General features: G+C 41.0%; 1 protein-coding gene across 2 annotated transcripts in view; it reads left to right on the forward strand.

Moving 5' to 3' along the window:
* Positions 1-15562, forward strand: part of RNF150 (ring finger protein 150) — a 354105-nt gene that overhangs the window by 244201 nt on the left and 94342 nt on the right. For both annotated transcript variants that reach the window (XM_036763787.1, XM_036763788.1), the window contains 2 exons: positions 10941-11012; positions 11444-11526. In XM_036763787.1, coding sequence (XP_036619682.1) covers positions 10941-11012; positions 11444-11526 — 155 coding nt within the window. The remainder of the gene's footprint in view (positions 1-10940; positions 11013-11443; positions 11527-15562) is intronic.

The following is a 15562-nucleotide window of genomic DNA, read 5'->3' on the forward strand; positions in this document are numbered from 1 at the left end:
AAGAGAATGGCAAATCATTCCAGTATCTCTGCCAAGAAAACCCCAAATTTGGTCATGAAGAGTTGAACATGACTAAATAAAACAATTAAACCATGAGGATAATAGAAGAAAAGATGAATTTGGTTTACAGGGCACTGAGCTAGGTGCCCAGTAAAAAATAAAAATGTAATGATGACCACCTTCAAGGGTGGTCTAACCAATCATTCAACAAGTATTTATTAATCACCTGCTGTGTACTCCAGAGCACTGTGCTAGGCACTGAGGATAGCAGCACAAAGACTAAAATAATCCCTTCTTTCAGTAAGTGTGCATTCTAATGGAAGGAGACAGCATGTACAAACATATGTTTACAAAATAAATCCACAATAGTCTGCTGGGTGGCACTGAGGTAAACAGGACAGGCTTCATGCATGAAGTGAATTTTGAAAGAAGCTAGGGATGGGATGGAAGGGCAGAGCACATTCCCGGTATCAGACCCAGCTTCTGCAAAGGAGTGTAGACAGGATGTGGAATGTGCTATGTAAGTGAAAACTATGGAATAAGGTTGGAAAGGTAGGATGGGGCCAGGCTGTGAAGGCTTTTAAATGCCAAAGAGAGGGGTTTCTATTTGATCCTAGAGATATAAGGGGCCACTGGAGTTTCGTAATGATGTGGTAAGGGTGGTACATTAGGGAAATAATATTGGCAGCTATGTGGAGGATGGACTGAAGAGGAGAGAGGCTTGAGACAAGGGACAGCAATTAGGAGGTGTTTGCAATAGTCTGGGTAAGAGGTGCTGAGGATCTGAACTAAGGAAATGTCCATGTGAATGGAGTGAAGGAAGCAGATGGAAGAGATGTTGGGGACTTAGAATTATCCAGACTTAGCAACTGATTAGCTATATACTGGGAGAGGGACAGTAGAGTTTGAATTACTCGTTTGAGAACCTGGGTGACTGGAAAGATAATGGTGCCTTTGACAGAAACAAGAAAATATGGAAGAGGAATGAGTTTGGGAGGAAAGACAGTGAATTCTAGTTTGGACATAGTGAGTTTGAGATGCCTGTGGGCCATCCAGCTAGAAATGTCACTTAGGCACTTGATGATAGTGATTTGACCTCCCAAGAGCTGTCAGGGTTGACTATGCAGGGAACCAGCAGCTAGGTGGCGCAGTGGTTAGAGCACTGGGCTAGGAACCAGGAAGACTCATTTTCATGAGTTCAAATCTGGCTTCAGACTCTCTTACTAGCTGTTGGGGCAATTTACTTAACTCTGTGTGCCTCAGTTTCCTCATCTGTGAAATGTGCTGGAGAAGGAAATGGTAAAACCCCTCCAGTATCTTTTTCAAGAGGAGTTGAACATAAGTAAAACAACTCTACAACAACATACAGGAAATTGCCTGCATAGATAAATGGATTGGGAGTGGATGAGGTCACCAAGAGAGGGGGAAGGGAGAGAGAGAGAGAGGAAGAAATGAGGACCAGTGACAGAACCTTAGAGTTCACCCACAGTGTGTACTCTACACAGTTAGACTGCATGATGTAGATGTAGATGTGCTCTGACACATAGGAGGAGAACCATGTGCTGTCTGCACATGAAATCCTAGAGAAGAAAAAGCATCCAGGAAAAGATGGTAGTAGAGATACAAGGAAGAGAAATCTTGTGCTGGATTTTCCTTCAGTTTTTTAGATGCCAGGCAGTTATGTCACTTCAACATCTTGGGTGTAATTTGGGTCTACTTTGGGTTAGCTTGCTTAGTGGCATTTATTAAAATTTTTGATTTTCCTTAAAGCTGCTGTAATTTCTTTTCCAAAAGCCCATTTTTTGTCACTGGGGGTAGATTAGCAACCAAATTAACTCACTAAGTTTCTTCTTGTGTTTCTATGACTTCAGCTGAGTGATAGGCTAGATTCTTTTGCAGCCTGGCTAACTTTCAGAGATTGAGAAAATAAGGACTCTCTCCGTGAATTGGGTGGGAATCTACACCCCTCCCATTTCTTTCACAGTCCTCAAAATCTCCCTTTGACATCACTTTCATGTATATCTGAGCAGTACTTCTTAGAGGTACACAGCAAAGTGTCTGTCCAATCTGGCATATTTGCTTAGACATCTGGCTCCATTTCATGGATTCCTCTTCCCCAGCTGGGCACAAGCCACATTTTATGCTGAGAATTGGGAAGGGTGCAGCAAATGTTTTATACACACACACACACACACACACACACACACACACACTACAATTCAAACTTTGAGATGAGGGAGATGGACTGCGAAATCACCAACCTAAACCATTTCAGTAAAAGGCATTTGAATTTCTTCTCATTATGTGTCTCCCTTGAATCATTTTTTCCTGGGGATGTGAAGCCCCAGCAGCACTGCTCTGGCTGTGGTTGGAAATGTGGCAGTGATCTTTCTTCCAGCTGTCAGTGTTTCTGTGTATACTTTTTTTTAAGGTCATTTATAAAGAAACAGAAACTTAGACACCCTGTTGAAATTTGGAGGAAAAAATAAGCATGGAATGTTAATACTTGTCTCAAGCATGTATTTTTGTTTTCTCTCTCTGGAAGGAATTGTAATGACCCCGCTCTCCTACAGAGGCATGGGAAACATTATTGACTTGTATTGTCAAATAGCAGAGGGGCAATTTTTCTATAGTCATCAGACAGATGCTGAAACATCTGCACTGCCCCTAGCTGCAGACATTATTTATTTCCCTTCCTCAGACTTGAGCTACAGCCAATATTTCAGCTTTCATTTGGTCAAAAGAGTATGTGTGTTTGTGTGCATACACACATGTGCATATGTGTGTCCATGGATTAGATAAAGATAACTGGATCTAAAATAAAGCTTTGATTACAGGAAACACATTTCATGCAATTCTTTGGGGACCGACAAGTAAAAAGCATCTTTCATGCCTAGGAGTCCTTTGACATCTTTCTGTGTGCTGCACTCCCTCTTTATAGAATAGAGAGAAATCTTCATGATTTTGTCACATATTTTTTACCTATTATAGGAGGAGAAAGCATAGTATAGTGGAAAAACTCTGGATTTGGTGTCAGAAAAATCCTGGCTCTGTTACCTTCCACCTTTGAAACCTTGGCCCAGTTTGCTCCCTTCTCTGGGCTTCAGTTTTTACATGTGCAAAATGAGTGGATTATTTTTTCCTTTTTTTAAATCAGCCCTATAATTTCATTGCCTTTGGAAGCCACCTCTACCAATATAGATGGGTCCATCTCTGCAACTTATAGTCTTAAAAAACTTCCTGGGGGACAGAGAAGTTAAGTGATTTATTTGGGGTCATGAATCCAGATGTGGGACTTGAATTAAGGTCTTCCTGCCTCCCTCCCTCTCCACTATAGCTGTCAAGGTCCCTTCCAGCTCTAAGTGGCACAACCCTACGATTTCTATTTTGCTATCCCTTAGAGATTTTTTTATGTTTCAGAAGTGTCTCTTCCTCCAAGCCTGAAAGCTCATCAGACCTTTTCCAGAGGGCATATATAATGGCTTTACCATTCCCTCATTATTGAGAGCTCCTTCTGCTAGTGGGGGACGCTAATACTCAGAGTTCCTCTGCCTTTGTTGTGACTGAATCTCTCTGTTGGCACTGAGTAAGCTCACCACATAGGAGGGCATTAACCTGTGCCTGCTGAAGGCATCCCAGTGTCCTTAATGGGATTTGTCTTCTTAAATCCCTCAGCATTAACCCTGCTGCTCACCATGATGCCTAATACCTTCATTCCAGCCTGCTTTCGGGTTGTTTCCTGAATGGAAGTGCCATTCTTACTTATTGGTGAAATGCATGACACCTTGAGAGTCTTAGAAAAGCTGTTTAGGGGAGAAATAGAAAAATGAAATGGAATTTCCCCCTCAAGATCCAGAGTGTTTTTCTTCAGATATGTCTTAAATTGTAGGTGCAGTGTGGTATAGGGAATAGAGTACTAGGCTTCAATACTTACTCAATGACTTTTTCTTGAGGTCAGGAAGATTATAGACAAATAGAGCCAAAGCTGGCAGAAATCAGAGAGACCATCTAGTCTAATCCTCTCATTTTAAAGATGGAGAAATAGAGACCCAGGGAGGTTAATTGATTTGCCACATAGAATATACACATCAAAGGTGGGATCTGAGCTCAGATCCTTCAATTCCAGTGCACTAGTGTCTCCTTCTGGGTTCAAATACTGCCTCTGATGCTTAATAACTGTGTGACCTTGGCCAAGTCACTTAACTTCTGAGCAGCACATGCATCTCCTGAGTATTTCTCCACTTACGTTCTTCTCTGATGCCCCTCAGTGACCTGAAACTAAAGTCTATTCCAGTAGAGCTCCAACTCTGGCAGGACTGACCTACACAGCTGGAAAGGCTTCAAATAAGATCCAGGGTCACCTGAGAACCAGCTTAGCTCAGTCCAGGGAAGCTTAATACCAGAGGATTGGTCACTAGGTAATGATTTTTTTAACCCCAGCAATTCATAAAACCACACACACCATTTTTTTTAAGGTTATACAGTACTTTCGTATGCTATCTCACTGTTACTATCCCTATTTTACAGATGAGGCAACTGAGGCTAAATGCCCAGAGCCATACCAGTAGTAAGTCTCTGAAGCCAAATACAGCCTTAGATCTTCCCAAGAGCTTGCCAAACTTTATTTTCCAGAAGGCAGAAATAAGCCTAACACTCTATCTGCTGCACCACCTAGCTGCCATACTTAAAGCATACAAAGACTTCAATTTCTGTCATTCATCAACCCAAAAAAAGCAGCAAGTATTTTTTAGGGTAGTGGTAGTGCCCACACTGATGAAATCACAGCTCTCTTGAAACATTAATGTAAGAAAACTTTTCAAATCCACTTCCTGTACCCTTAAAGCAAAGGCATCATCAGTCTGCCTTTGAAAACATTCTGGGGATGCATAACTTGAAAATTTGATTTAACCTGAGTTATTTTTGTTCAGTCTATGAGACTGTGCTACTGTAGAAAGTGACATGATGTGAGACTGAGGAAAACAAACTCTCCCACAAAGATGGCCAGTTAAAATACATTGGGCTGTTGACCTGAACTCATCAAGGGGAGCTAGGCTGTCTTTATCTCCCTACCTATTCTAGGTTCCAATTCCCTATTGGCCGTTTTCGTTACGTTATTTTTCTCATCCAAAAGTCATTCTCCTTTTTTTCAGAAAATAGAAATGCGCTAAGAAATGATTCCTCCATCTTTTGCTCATCTTCCAAGTGGGGCCTCTCCATTTTTGATCCTCTTATTTTCATCAATATAACAACCATTGTAACTAGCATCAATATAGTGCTTTAAAGCTTACTTACAAAGCATCATACGAGGGACAGCTAGATAGCACAGTGGATAGAGAACTGGGTTGGGACTCACCTTCATGAGCACAAAGCTGGCCTCATATACTTACTAGCTGTGTGACCCTGGGTAAGTCATTTAACCCTGTTTGCCTCAGTTTCCTCATCTGTAAAATGAGCTGGAGAAGGAAATGGTGAACCACTCCAGTATCATTGCCAAGAAAACCCCAAATGGAGTTATGAAGAGTCAGACATGACAGAACAGCAAAATCATCATACACACAGTAACTCATTGGTTCCTCACAACAGCAAATCCTTTTGGTCATCCTTAATAATCATGGCCAGCCTCAGGTGGCTCTTAGGTTTTAGCACCCCGACACTGCTTTTCAGCATTATAGCATACTTTTATATTCTTATATATTATATTTATATATATATTATATAATATATTATATATATTATATATTATATTCTTATATATTAGCTGTCTGTCTTCTCTATTTGCCATGTTGAATTTTCAGTTGGTCAGTGAATCCCTCTGCTTCCCCCTTCATCAAAACTGTTTTTCTCTGTATCTCCTAAGAGCTGAAATGTTTAGAAAAAGAAAGTCACAAACAGATCCCTCTACAGGTAGGCCACACATAGTTTTAATTGGGGCTAGTATTTCAATTCAACAAATATTAAATATTATTAGTTGAACTACTACTGATTGGCGAACTATTATTAGTTGTCTGTAATGTGTGTACCCATGTGAGAGGCAGCATGGCATGCTACATTTGACTCAATCTGGCTTTGGATAATAATAACAACTTAAGGTTGTTTGTAAGGTTTGTAAAATGCTTTTTGTAAGTTATTTGATCATCATGTGACCCTGTTAGTAGGAGCTAGTCTTATCTCCCTTTTACAGATGAGCAAACTGAGGCTGAGATATGTAGAGTGACTTGTCCTTGATCACACAACTAGTAAGTGTCTGAGGCACAACTGCAATTAGGGTCCTCCTGATCCCCTCTACCTAGCACTCTTCTATCCACTATACTAGCTAGCTGCCACTAAGAGCTAGGAAGATACCAGTTCTAATCCTACTTCTGCCTCACATAATATTCCTGGGCAAGAGGCAAAGGAAACTCTACCAGGGCTGTTCGACACCTACTCTGCAACCAGCCTTACAGAGAACTCCCTCAACAAGGAATTCCCTCTATCACTGAACTGATGGGTCTAGTCCCAGCCCCTATCCCTATTATGTGTATTACTACCAGGGAAATGAAAATGAATAAATCATATTACTGACCCGGAAAATTTTTATAGTATATAGCTCAGGGCTGAGGAAGGTAAGACAAATACACAAATTTGGTTTTTGTTTTGCACTGTCCAGATGCGTGATTGTACCATGGAAACATTTTTCACCAATGCAGGTGGACAACTTGTTCATGACTTAACATCCTAGTGACTTACCCAATGTCACTGACATGGAGACACTTATCCATAGTGGCATAACAGGACTCGAACCCAGTTTTTCATGATTCCAAGACCAGCCCTTTAGCAACTATGCCATGTTGCCTCTCACTGGAATAAGCACAAGTCAGAAAAGTATGAACAGTATCAAGAGAGGGTTAGGAGGGTCAGAGGTGGGAGAGATCACATCCGAGTGGCAGCATCTGTGGCTGGCTTCTTGGGGGAATAGTTGAGCTGCTGCTTGGAATATGGGGAGAATTTCAACTATCAGAGATGCCCAGAATTGACATTCCAGGCACATATAACAGAGGCAGAGAAATGAAGGGCTTGTTCAGGGAACATTAAGGAGTTAAGTTTGAGTGAATTATAGAATATATCCAGGGGATCATTGGGAGATAAAGCCAAACAGACTAGTTGAGTTCATAGTACTTGAATTGGCTGAGGAGTGGGGACTTTATTCTTATAGGAAGCATGAGTCCATTGGAGGGTTGTTTTTTGTTTGCTTGTTTTAGCAGGGAAATTACATGATCCAATGAATCTTCCACAACTCTTCTTGATGGACGAAAGGAGGAAAGAGATTAGAGATAGGAAGACTGAGTAGGCCATTATAGTAATCCAAGTAAAAGGTAATGGGGGTCTGACAGTGGAGGCAATGGAAATGGAAATGTGAAGATGAAAGTGAGACGTTGCAGAGGTAGAATCAGGAGGACTTGGCTACTGTTTGGATACAAGGACAAGGGGGAGTAAGGAATCAAAGATGGCCTCCAAATTGTGAGCATGGAGGACTTGGAGAATGGTGGACTCTTTAACAGAAATAATGAAGCCAAGAGGAAGGGCTGATTATGAGGTAGGGGAAAAAGGATTGGAAATGATAAGTGTGAGTTTGGGGCATATTGCATTTGCAGTTACATCTAGACAAAAGCCTATTGTTAAATTTTTGGTGTAAACATTTACACCTTGGAAATCAGCAAAAACTACACATCAGGGCTTGATTTATTGTTTCATTGATTGTGTAGACTTAAGAGTATGATGGAGTAAAACTTAATCATGCAGAATAAAGTCAAAAGTGTTTCTGCTTTCACTTTTCCCCCTGAGAACTACTCTTACATTTAGGTAAATATAGTAATAATAATGATGACTTTTTATAAATTATTTGGCAGTGTGCTAACCACTGAGAATAGAAGAAGAAAGACAATCTCTACTCTCACGGATCTTGCGTTGTAATGAGGGGAGGGGAGGAGAGGGGAGAACACATACAGAAGGTTTCAACAAGTTGAATGGAAGCATCCAGTGGTCCTTAGGGTACAGCAGCAAGGCAGAGGGCAACGCAGCTTCTTTAGTGTTATTTCCATTGATAAAAGCCACAGCTGTTTGTAATGTTGAGCTGTTTGGTGGCAACAAGGATTTTGATGGAGATCAGCTTGTTTTCTGGGTCTTCGGTAGTTGGGGCAGGTGCCAGGAGGCAGTGCTTGCTTCCATGGGTAGTGACTGGAGGCTGAGCTGGAAATAGGGCTTATGGTCTGGGCGGTGGGGGTGGGGTCAGGTGGAGAGGGAGGGAAGAGGGTGCCTCTGCTATTCCCAGGACTCTTGCTAGCTCACATTCCTGTAATCCATTCTTTCCTTACCTCCATCACAGAATTCTCTTAAGATGTAGCCTTGCCCAATTCCCCTAATCTCTAATGCCCTCTGTTCCAAAAAGCCTTCTTTTAACTACTTTGTATATATTAGTATATATACTTTATGTATGTTATATATCTACTTTGTGTATATTAATATATATACACTTTGTATATATTGTGTATGTACATATATACTTTGTATATATTGTGTATGTACTTTATATATATGTATATATAGTATGTGTGTGTATATATTTATACATATATATACTTTGTATATGTGTATTTTGTGTGTGTGTGTGTATGTGTATACTTTGAATATATTGTATATATGCTTTGTATATATTGTGTATATATACTTTGTATATATTATAAATATATACTTTGTGTATAATATATATACTTTGTATACATTGTGTGTGTGCATATACTTTGTATATATTATGTATATATACTTTGTATATATTGTAAATATATATACTTTGTGTATAATATATACTTTGTATATATTATATATACTTTTTATATTACATATATGTACTTTGTATATATTACATATATACTTTGTACATAAATATTGTGTGTGTGTGTGTGTGTGTGTGTGTGTGTATACTTTGTATATATTGTATATATATACTTTGCATATATTAGTATTTATTAATTTGTAATTTATGTTGTATATATTTTTTATATACTCATTTTTCCTCCCCATAAGAATGTGAACTCCTTGCAGCAAGGGCTTGTTTTATTCTTTGCACTTACATCCCCAGTACGTACACAGTACATGGCAGACAGCAATTGCTTATTGAATGTTCGTTGGTTGATCAGTTAAAAACTCCTAGGCTATTGCCACAGACGTGTGAGGGGAGTTGGTAGTTAAGATGGTGATAGTGCTTTGCCCCACCTGGCAATGCCACCCCTAATTTCACCTCAAGATAATTTGATTCTTCATCTAGTCTGGTTTGTGGCAGTTGGTATTGGTGCAGGCAGGGTTGGCGTCAGGCCCCTATCCCAAAGGATACCTCCCCTAGAACATGACTGCAGGCCTCTGGTCTAGAGCAGGAGTGGGGAACCTGCAGCCTCTTTTTATTAAGGGATTTGTTCTGTGAAGTTTGGATTCAGTCAAAGGGCTGCACTTGAGGACCTAGAGGCCACATGTGGCCTCAAGGCTGCAGGTTCCCCACCCCAGTCTAGAGAGTTCTGTTATTTCCAGTTCTCTGGGGCTTAGCAGTTGGAATTGGTGGTGGCAGGGATAGCCCTCTTGACAACAGCCAGTTTCTCATTTGTGTTTCTGGAGATATAAGAATAGCAAGAACAACTCACACTAATAATGGAGCTTGAAAATCCACAAAGTATTGCACTATTTTATGCGTCGCACGCCAATCCTACTGGGTAGGTACTACAACTATTATGATATATTCTCATGTTAAAAATGGGCTCAGACTGTGTCACTTGCCCATGGTAACAAAGCCACTAATACTAAACCACAGAGGAGATTCACACTTGGTCTTCCTGACTCCAAGTCTAGCACTCTCTCTACCACTCCACAGTTGAAAAACAAAAAAAAGCAGGACCAGAGGTCAATAACGAAGTCAGGGCTAGCAGAAAGAGATTCAGGAGTCGTTTGTAGAGAGGTTGTAGAGAGGATGCTTGGAGAAGAGATGGTAGAGGGAGATTGAAGCGAAGTCTGGAAGCCTTGAGCAATGCCTTCATGGGGTAGGCAGAATGGGAAGAGAATGAAGAGCTGGTAAAGGAGATAGAGACAAAGAAGGACTGGCCGGAGTGGGAGAAGAACAAGAATGCGGCGGTGCCATGAAAGCCACCTAGGACAGTTGTCAAGAAAGGGCCCAGTCAGCACATTATGAGAGCAGTCACTGGAGTAGAGGGATTCCAGGGCCTGCATGCTAGGTCATTGCCCTGCCGTTGTTTGACCCTGAATAACTTATTCAACCTATCTGAGCCTCACTCCCCAACTTTAAAGTGGAGAGCTTTACCAGAAAACTGTTACGGTCTCTTCCAGCTCTAACGTTCACCACTTTCCCTATCCAAAATAAAATGGGAAGCATATGGGAATACCCAGGAAATGGGAAAGTAGACACTGGATTCACTCTGAGATTGTGTCTACAGAAGACAATTAAAATGAAGAATTAAGACAACTATGTGGACAATCAAGCACAAACCCCTGCTATTAAAGAAAAGTGGATGATTGGGATGGCCTTATTATCCAAATTAGCTCACCTCACAGCCCAGATTAGCCTAATAATTGCTTAGCTTCCCACTTCATTTTGCTTGTGTGGATGTCTGCTGGATTTGGAGTCACTGGGGCTCTTCCTGTTTCATATTCTGTTTTAGTCCACATAATCTAACGGGACTCAAATGTCTTATAGAGCAATTTAATAGATGCTACCTTCAATCTTTCCCTCAATGCGGCCATTCTTCATAGGAACCATTTCCTCCTCTCCCCCTGCTTTTTGCTGTTTTAATTCCCTCTGTGATTCCATGGGCAGCTGGCCCTGGTTTATTTAAGAACATTGTGAATAACGAGCCTAAAGGTCTGTGTCTTAATGACTAACAAGCAGCTTTTACCTTTTTCAGCGTCGTCTGGGAGATGCTGCAAAGAAAGCCATCAGCAAGCTTCAGGTCAGGACCATCAAGAAGGGTGACAAGGTAACTTCCCCAGCTGTCATTTTCAGGGTAGACCTATGCTAAAGTTACTTCTTGGCTCTGCCTTAAAAGGGTAGGAAGGAGAAGAACATGGGAAAAATGAATAGCCATGCCAGCATCCAAAAGACCAGCATATAACAAAAATGATTTTATAGTAGCCACAGTGGTTTTATTATAAAAACACTGGCAATGAGTGGAACTTAAGGGCTCCGGGGGTAAATGTTGGAGGACAGAAGGAGCAAATATATGATAAATTGCTGATTCAGAATACCAACCCAGACCCCACTGAGAGGTTTGCTCCTTCTTTTAAAGATCCATTGTAGAATGGAATCGATTGCCCACAAGAACTTGGCTTAATATATAATTTAGGGCTCTACAATAAGAAGGTTAACTAAGCAAAGGAGACAGGTTGATCTATCCTCTCTTCGTTGTAGGAAACCGAGCCCGACTTCGATAACTGTGCGGTTTGTATCGAAGGCTACAAACCGAATGATGTTGTGCGGATCTTGCCCTGCCGGTAAGTCAGCCAGGTTGGCTGAAAGAAATAGCTATGTTTTCCTGCTTTGTACTCAGATATAGGCCTTAGGTATGCCATGACACACGTAATGGATGGTATAGTGGAATTGGAGACAGGAAGACAAATTCAAATCCTGGCTTTGATGCTTACTAGCTGCATATCCATGATCAAGCTGCTTATTCTCTCCAAGCCTCAATATCCTCATCTGTAAAATGGCTTCTAAGGCTTCTTCCAGCTCAAAATCAATGATCCTATGACCCTACAGTTATAAGTTTAGTGATGGCAGAGACTGGGTCTTATCTGAACTTTGAACCTCCTCTAGACTCTAGCACAGTGCTATTTTTTTTTAACCAACAAGGCAATTTATTAATAAATCCAGTGTGGTTTGTCCCAATGTTTCTTGTTGGCAGCTGCCACCTGTCTGGTAATTGTCTCTATGTCTCTGAGGTGTCAGCTTCTGGTCCCCATCCTCATCTTTCTCCATCATCTCCATCTCCATCTCAGGGTCTTGTAGGACCCTTTGGGCCACACTCTTAGAGCTTCTGCTGAAATGAGTGGGCATGACCCCATTGTGCTGGTGCCCATTGTAGATCTTGGTCATGAATCCCATACCTGCAGTACCTTGGAGGTACAGGTGACAGGAGGTGGAGGCAGCCCGTGTGTACAACCAGTTCTCATCATAGGCTGCCAACTTCTTGTGTTTAGCCAATTTGACCATGTCTACCCATTAGGATACTTTCCCTCTGACACCATGAAATCACAGGGCTGGATCAAAGAACAGAAAATCCTCTTGTCTCAGGTCTGTCCAGCCCAGCCCTGCATTCTCAGTCTGTCCAGCCCAGTCCTGCATTCTCCGTCCATCATAGAGCTTTTGTTTGTTTCTAAGCTGTGCTGCATTTTTTAAATGCCATTCTCTTTTTCTATGAGTTTAGGAGATAAACATACCACTTCCCATCAGAATATTACCATGATTCACTTTTTCAGCAAATTCAGAGTCCAGAACAAGGTGGGGTAGTCATGAAGCTGTACTCTCTGTATTGGTCAGATCACATCTGGCATATTGTGACCAACTCTAGCTGCTATACTTGCAAATCTGGAGTATGTCCAGGGAAGGATGACAAGAATGATGAGTGGCCATGAAAGCATACCGTGAAAATTAGTTGAAGGAACTGGTGTTATGTAGCTAGAATAAGAGAAGACACAGAGAGACATTAATTACTGCTGTTAAATATTTACAAGGCTCTCATGGAAAAGAGAAATTAGACATTCTATTTAGCTCCAAAGGGCAGGATTAAGATTTATATCCTAATTGTGAAAGTCAGAGGAAGGAAGATTTTGCATCAATATTAGAAAAAACTTCCCAGTGATTAGAGATGCTTGAAAATGAAATTTAAGATGGCAGGTTCTCAAACACTAGAAATATTCAATTAATGGTCAAGCATAGGATCATAAACCTAGAGCTAAGAGTCATCTGGACCAACCTCTTTTAGGGAAGCTAAATGGTGCAGGGATAGAGGACCAGCCCTGGGACTGGAGTCGGGAGGATCTGAGTTCAAATCCAACTTCAGACACTTACTAGCTGTGTGCCCCTGGGCAAGTCTCTTAACCCTGACTGCTTCAACAAAAAAAGGAAAAAAGAAAAAAAAAATAGAGCAGCCACTTCCTTTTACAGCTGAGAAAGCCATAAAGAAGATTAAATGTTTTGATCAGGGTCACACAGCAAGTAACAGGGGTCAGATTTGAACCCAGTTCCCCTGACTCTAGACAGAGACAGTGCTGTTTTTTGGATCTCACAGGGATTTGATGCATTTGACAGGGGGTTGACTTAGTTGACCTCTAAATTTTCTTCCAAGACTGAAATGTCAAGTTCCTACAGTTGTATGATCACCCAGTTATTGTGACAAAGAGACCCCTGCCCCAATACCTGGTGACAGACATAGCTAAAGGCCTTGGTTTTCTCTAATTCCAAAATCACAGTGTTCAAAATCAGAGCCTATTTTTTGCAATCTCTTTTTTAACCAAAATAATAAAATGCTAATAATTTTGTAAGAAAAGATGACTAAAAGGCCAGAAGGAAGTCAAGAATATTTACAAAGCTAATGGTATTTCCTCTTCCTCTCTTCTGTGCTAGTAGCAGATCTCCCCTGTTAAAAGGTATACGGGAACATTTTCAGATATGGCCAATGTGGGAATTTATCCTGCTTGTCTATATATATACATACATACACACACACACACACACACACACACATATACATACATATATATAGACATATATACATATACACATATATTTTTTACAAAGGTTTTTTGTCATTGTTTTTCTTGCTTTTTGTTTTGGAGGGGGGAAGGCAGGGCAGTTGGGGTTAAGTGACTTGCCCAAGGTCACACAGCTAGTAAGTATGCTAAGTTATCTGAGGCTGGATTTGAATTCAGGTCCTTCTGACTCCAGGGCCAGTGCTCTACTCACTGCACCACCTAGCTGCCCCTGTTGTTGTTTTTCAGTTGGAGGTAAATGGCAAAAGGCATGAGTGTATGGTTGGGATAGGAAAAAAAGAAGGGAAAGAAGGAAGATAGAGATTCACAGTTTTATGTCTTCTATTTTCCTCCTGTTTTAATTCTGCTGTATAAATAGAAATGCTCATTTTCGTTAGTGTTTGCATAGTTCAGAATAAAGATAAAATAAGCCTTAAAAGAAAGAAATATATGGGATATGTATATAAAAAGAAGGCATCTTTCACAGTCTTTGGGTTGGGGGAAGAAGGGGAAAAGAGGAGGTGGAATATACAAGAGATGAAGGGGATCCGCTCAGATTCAGAAGTAGAAACTTGCGAAACTTCTTCTCCAGCTATGAGCAGTGTGATAGTGTGATAGTCTAGCGGGATAGAAGACAGTACGTGGAATCAGAAGATCTGGGTTCAAGTCCTTCTTCCGGCACTTGCTGTACTTTGGATATGGACACAACACGCCTAGGTTAAGATCTAGGCTCTGCCACTTACTGCCTGTGTGTCTTGCTCTCTTGACATCAGTATGCTTTTCTATGAAATGAATGGGAAGGAAATATGATACAGCAGAAGAGTGCTTTCTCTGGGGTCAGAGGACCTGCATCTTTTCTTTATTACCTGTGTGATCTTAGAAAAGTCATTTAAACTCTCTGGGCCTCAGTTTTCTTATCTGTCAAGTGGAGGGATTGGACTAGATGGCCCCTACAGTCCCTTCTGGTCCTAAATCTACAGTCCAAAGGCTTTAAGATACCCTCCAGCTCTAAATCTATGAATCTGCAGACTCATGACATATTTCTGAGCCTGTTCCTCCTCTGTAAAATGGGTGTAATAAAGTTGACACTACCTGCCTCATAAAACTATTGGAACAAAGCGCTTAATAAGCTTTAAAGCATAAGTGTCAATTATTATTACTAGTGAATTGTGTAGGCAATAAATAGCCCCTTTGATACAATTTGAGTATTTGTTGAGTGTCTCTGATGATCAAGGCATCGTTTTCACAGTGTGGTAAAAAGACAGGGTTGAATCTAAACTCAATTATCGTGCAGGTAATACTCTAGGTCACCCTGTACAGGATTCTTCTCTTCTCCAGGCCTCAGTTTCCATTTTTGTAAGATATGGGAATGAGATTAGATGATCACTAAAGTCTCATAGCTCTAAATCCTAAAATACCATGGCTCAGAGCCAATCACCTGCCTTCAGTTTCAGGCTGCTGCATTATTTACAGGACTGTGTTTTGCACTGAGGCACAGAAAGACCTAGCAACATCCTCATCCTCTAGTGCCGCTGCTGTTTGTAACTCCTGTTCCTCACTCTTCCATGAAAGCCTATTGGACTCCCTTATTAGGTTAAAGGTACATGACTCGTATGAGGACCCAGGGGCAGCTAGGTGGAGTGGATAGAGTGCTCCACTTAGAGTCAGGAAGATTTGGGTTCAGCTATGACCTGAAACACCTCCTAGCTGTGTGACCCTGGAAAAGTCATTTAACCAAGTTTGCCTCCTTTTCCTGATCTGTAAAATGAGCTGGAGAAGG

Source organism: Trichosurus vulpecula, chromosome 6, assembly GCF_011100635.1.
Source record: "Trichosurus vulpecula isolate mTriVul1 chromosome 6, mTriVul1.pri, whole genome shotgun sequence".
Classification (NCBI taxonomy): domain Eukaryota; kingdom Metazoa; phylum Chordata; class Mammalia; order Diprotodontia; family Phalangeridae; genus Trichosurus; species Trichosurus vulpecula.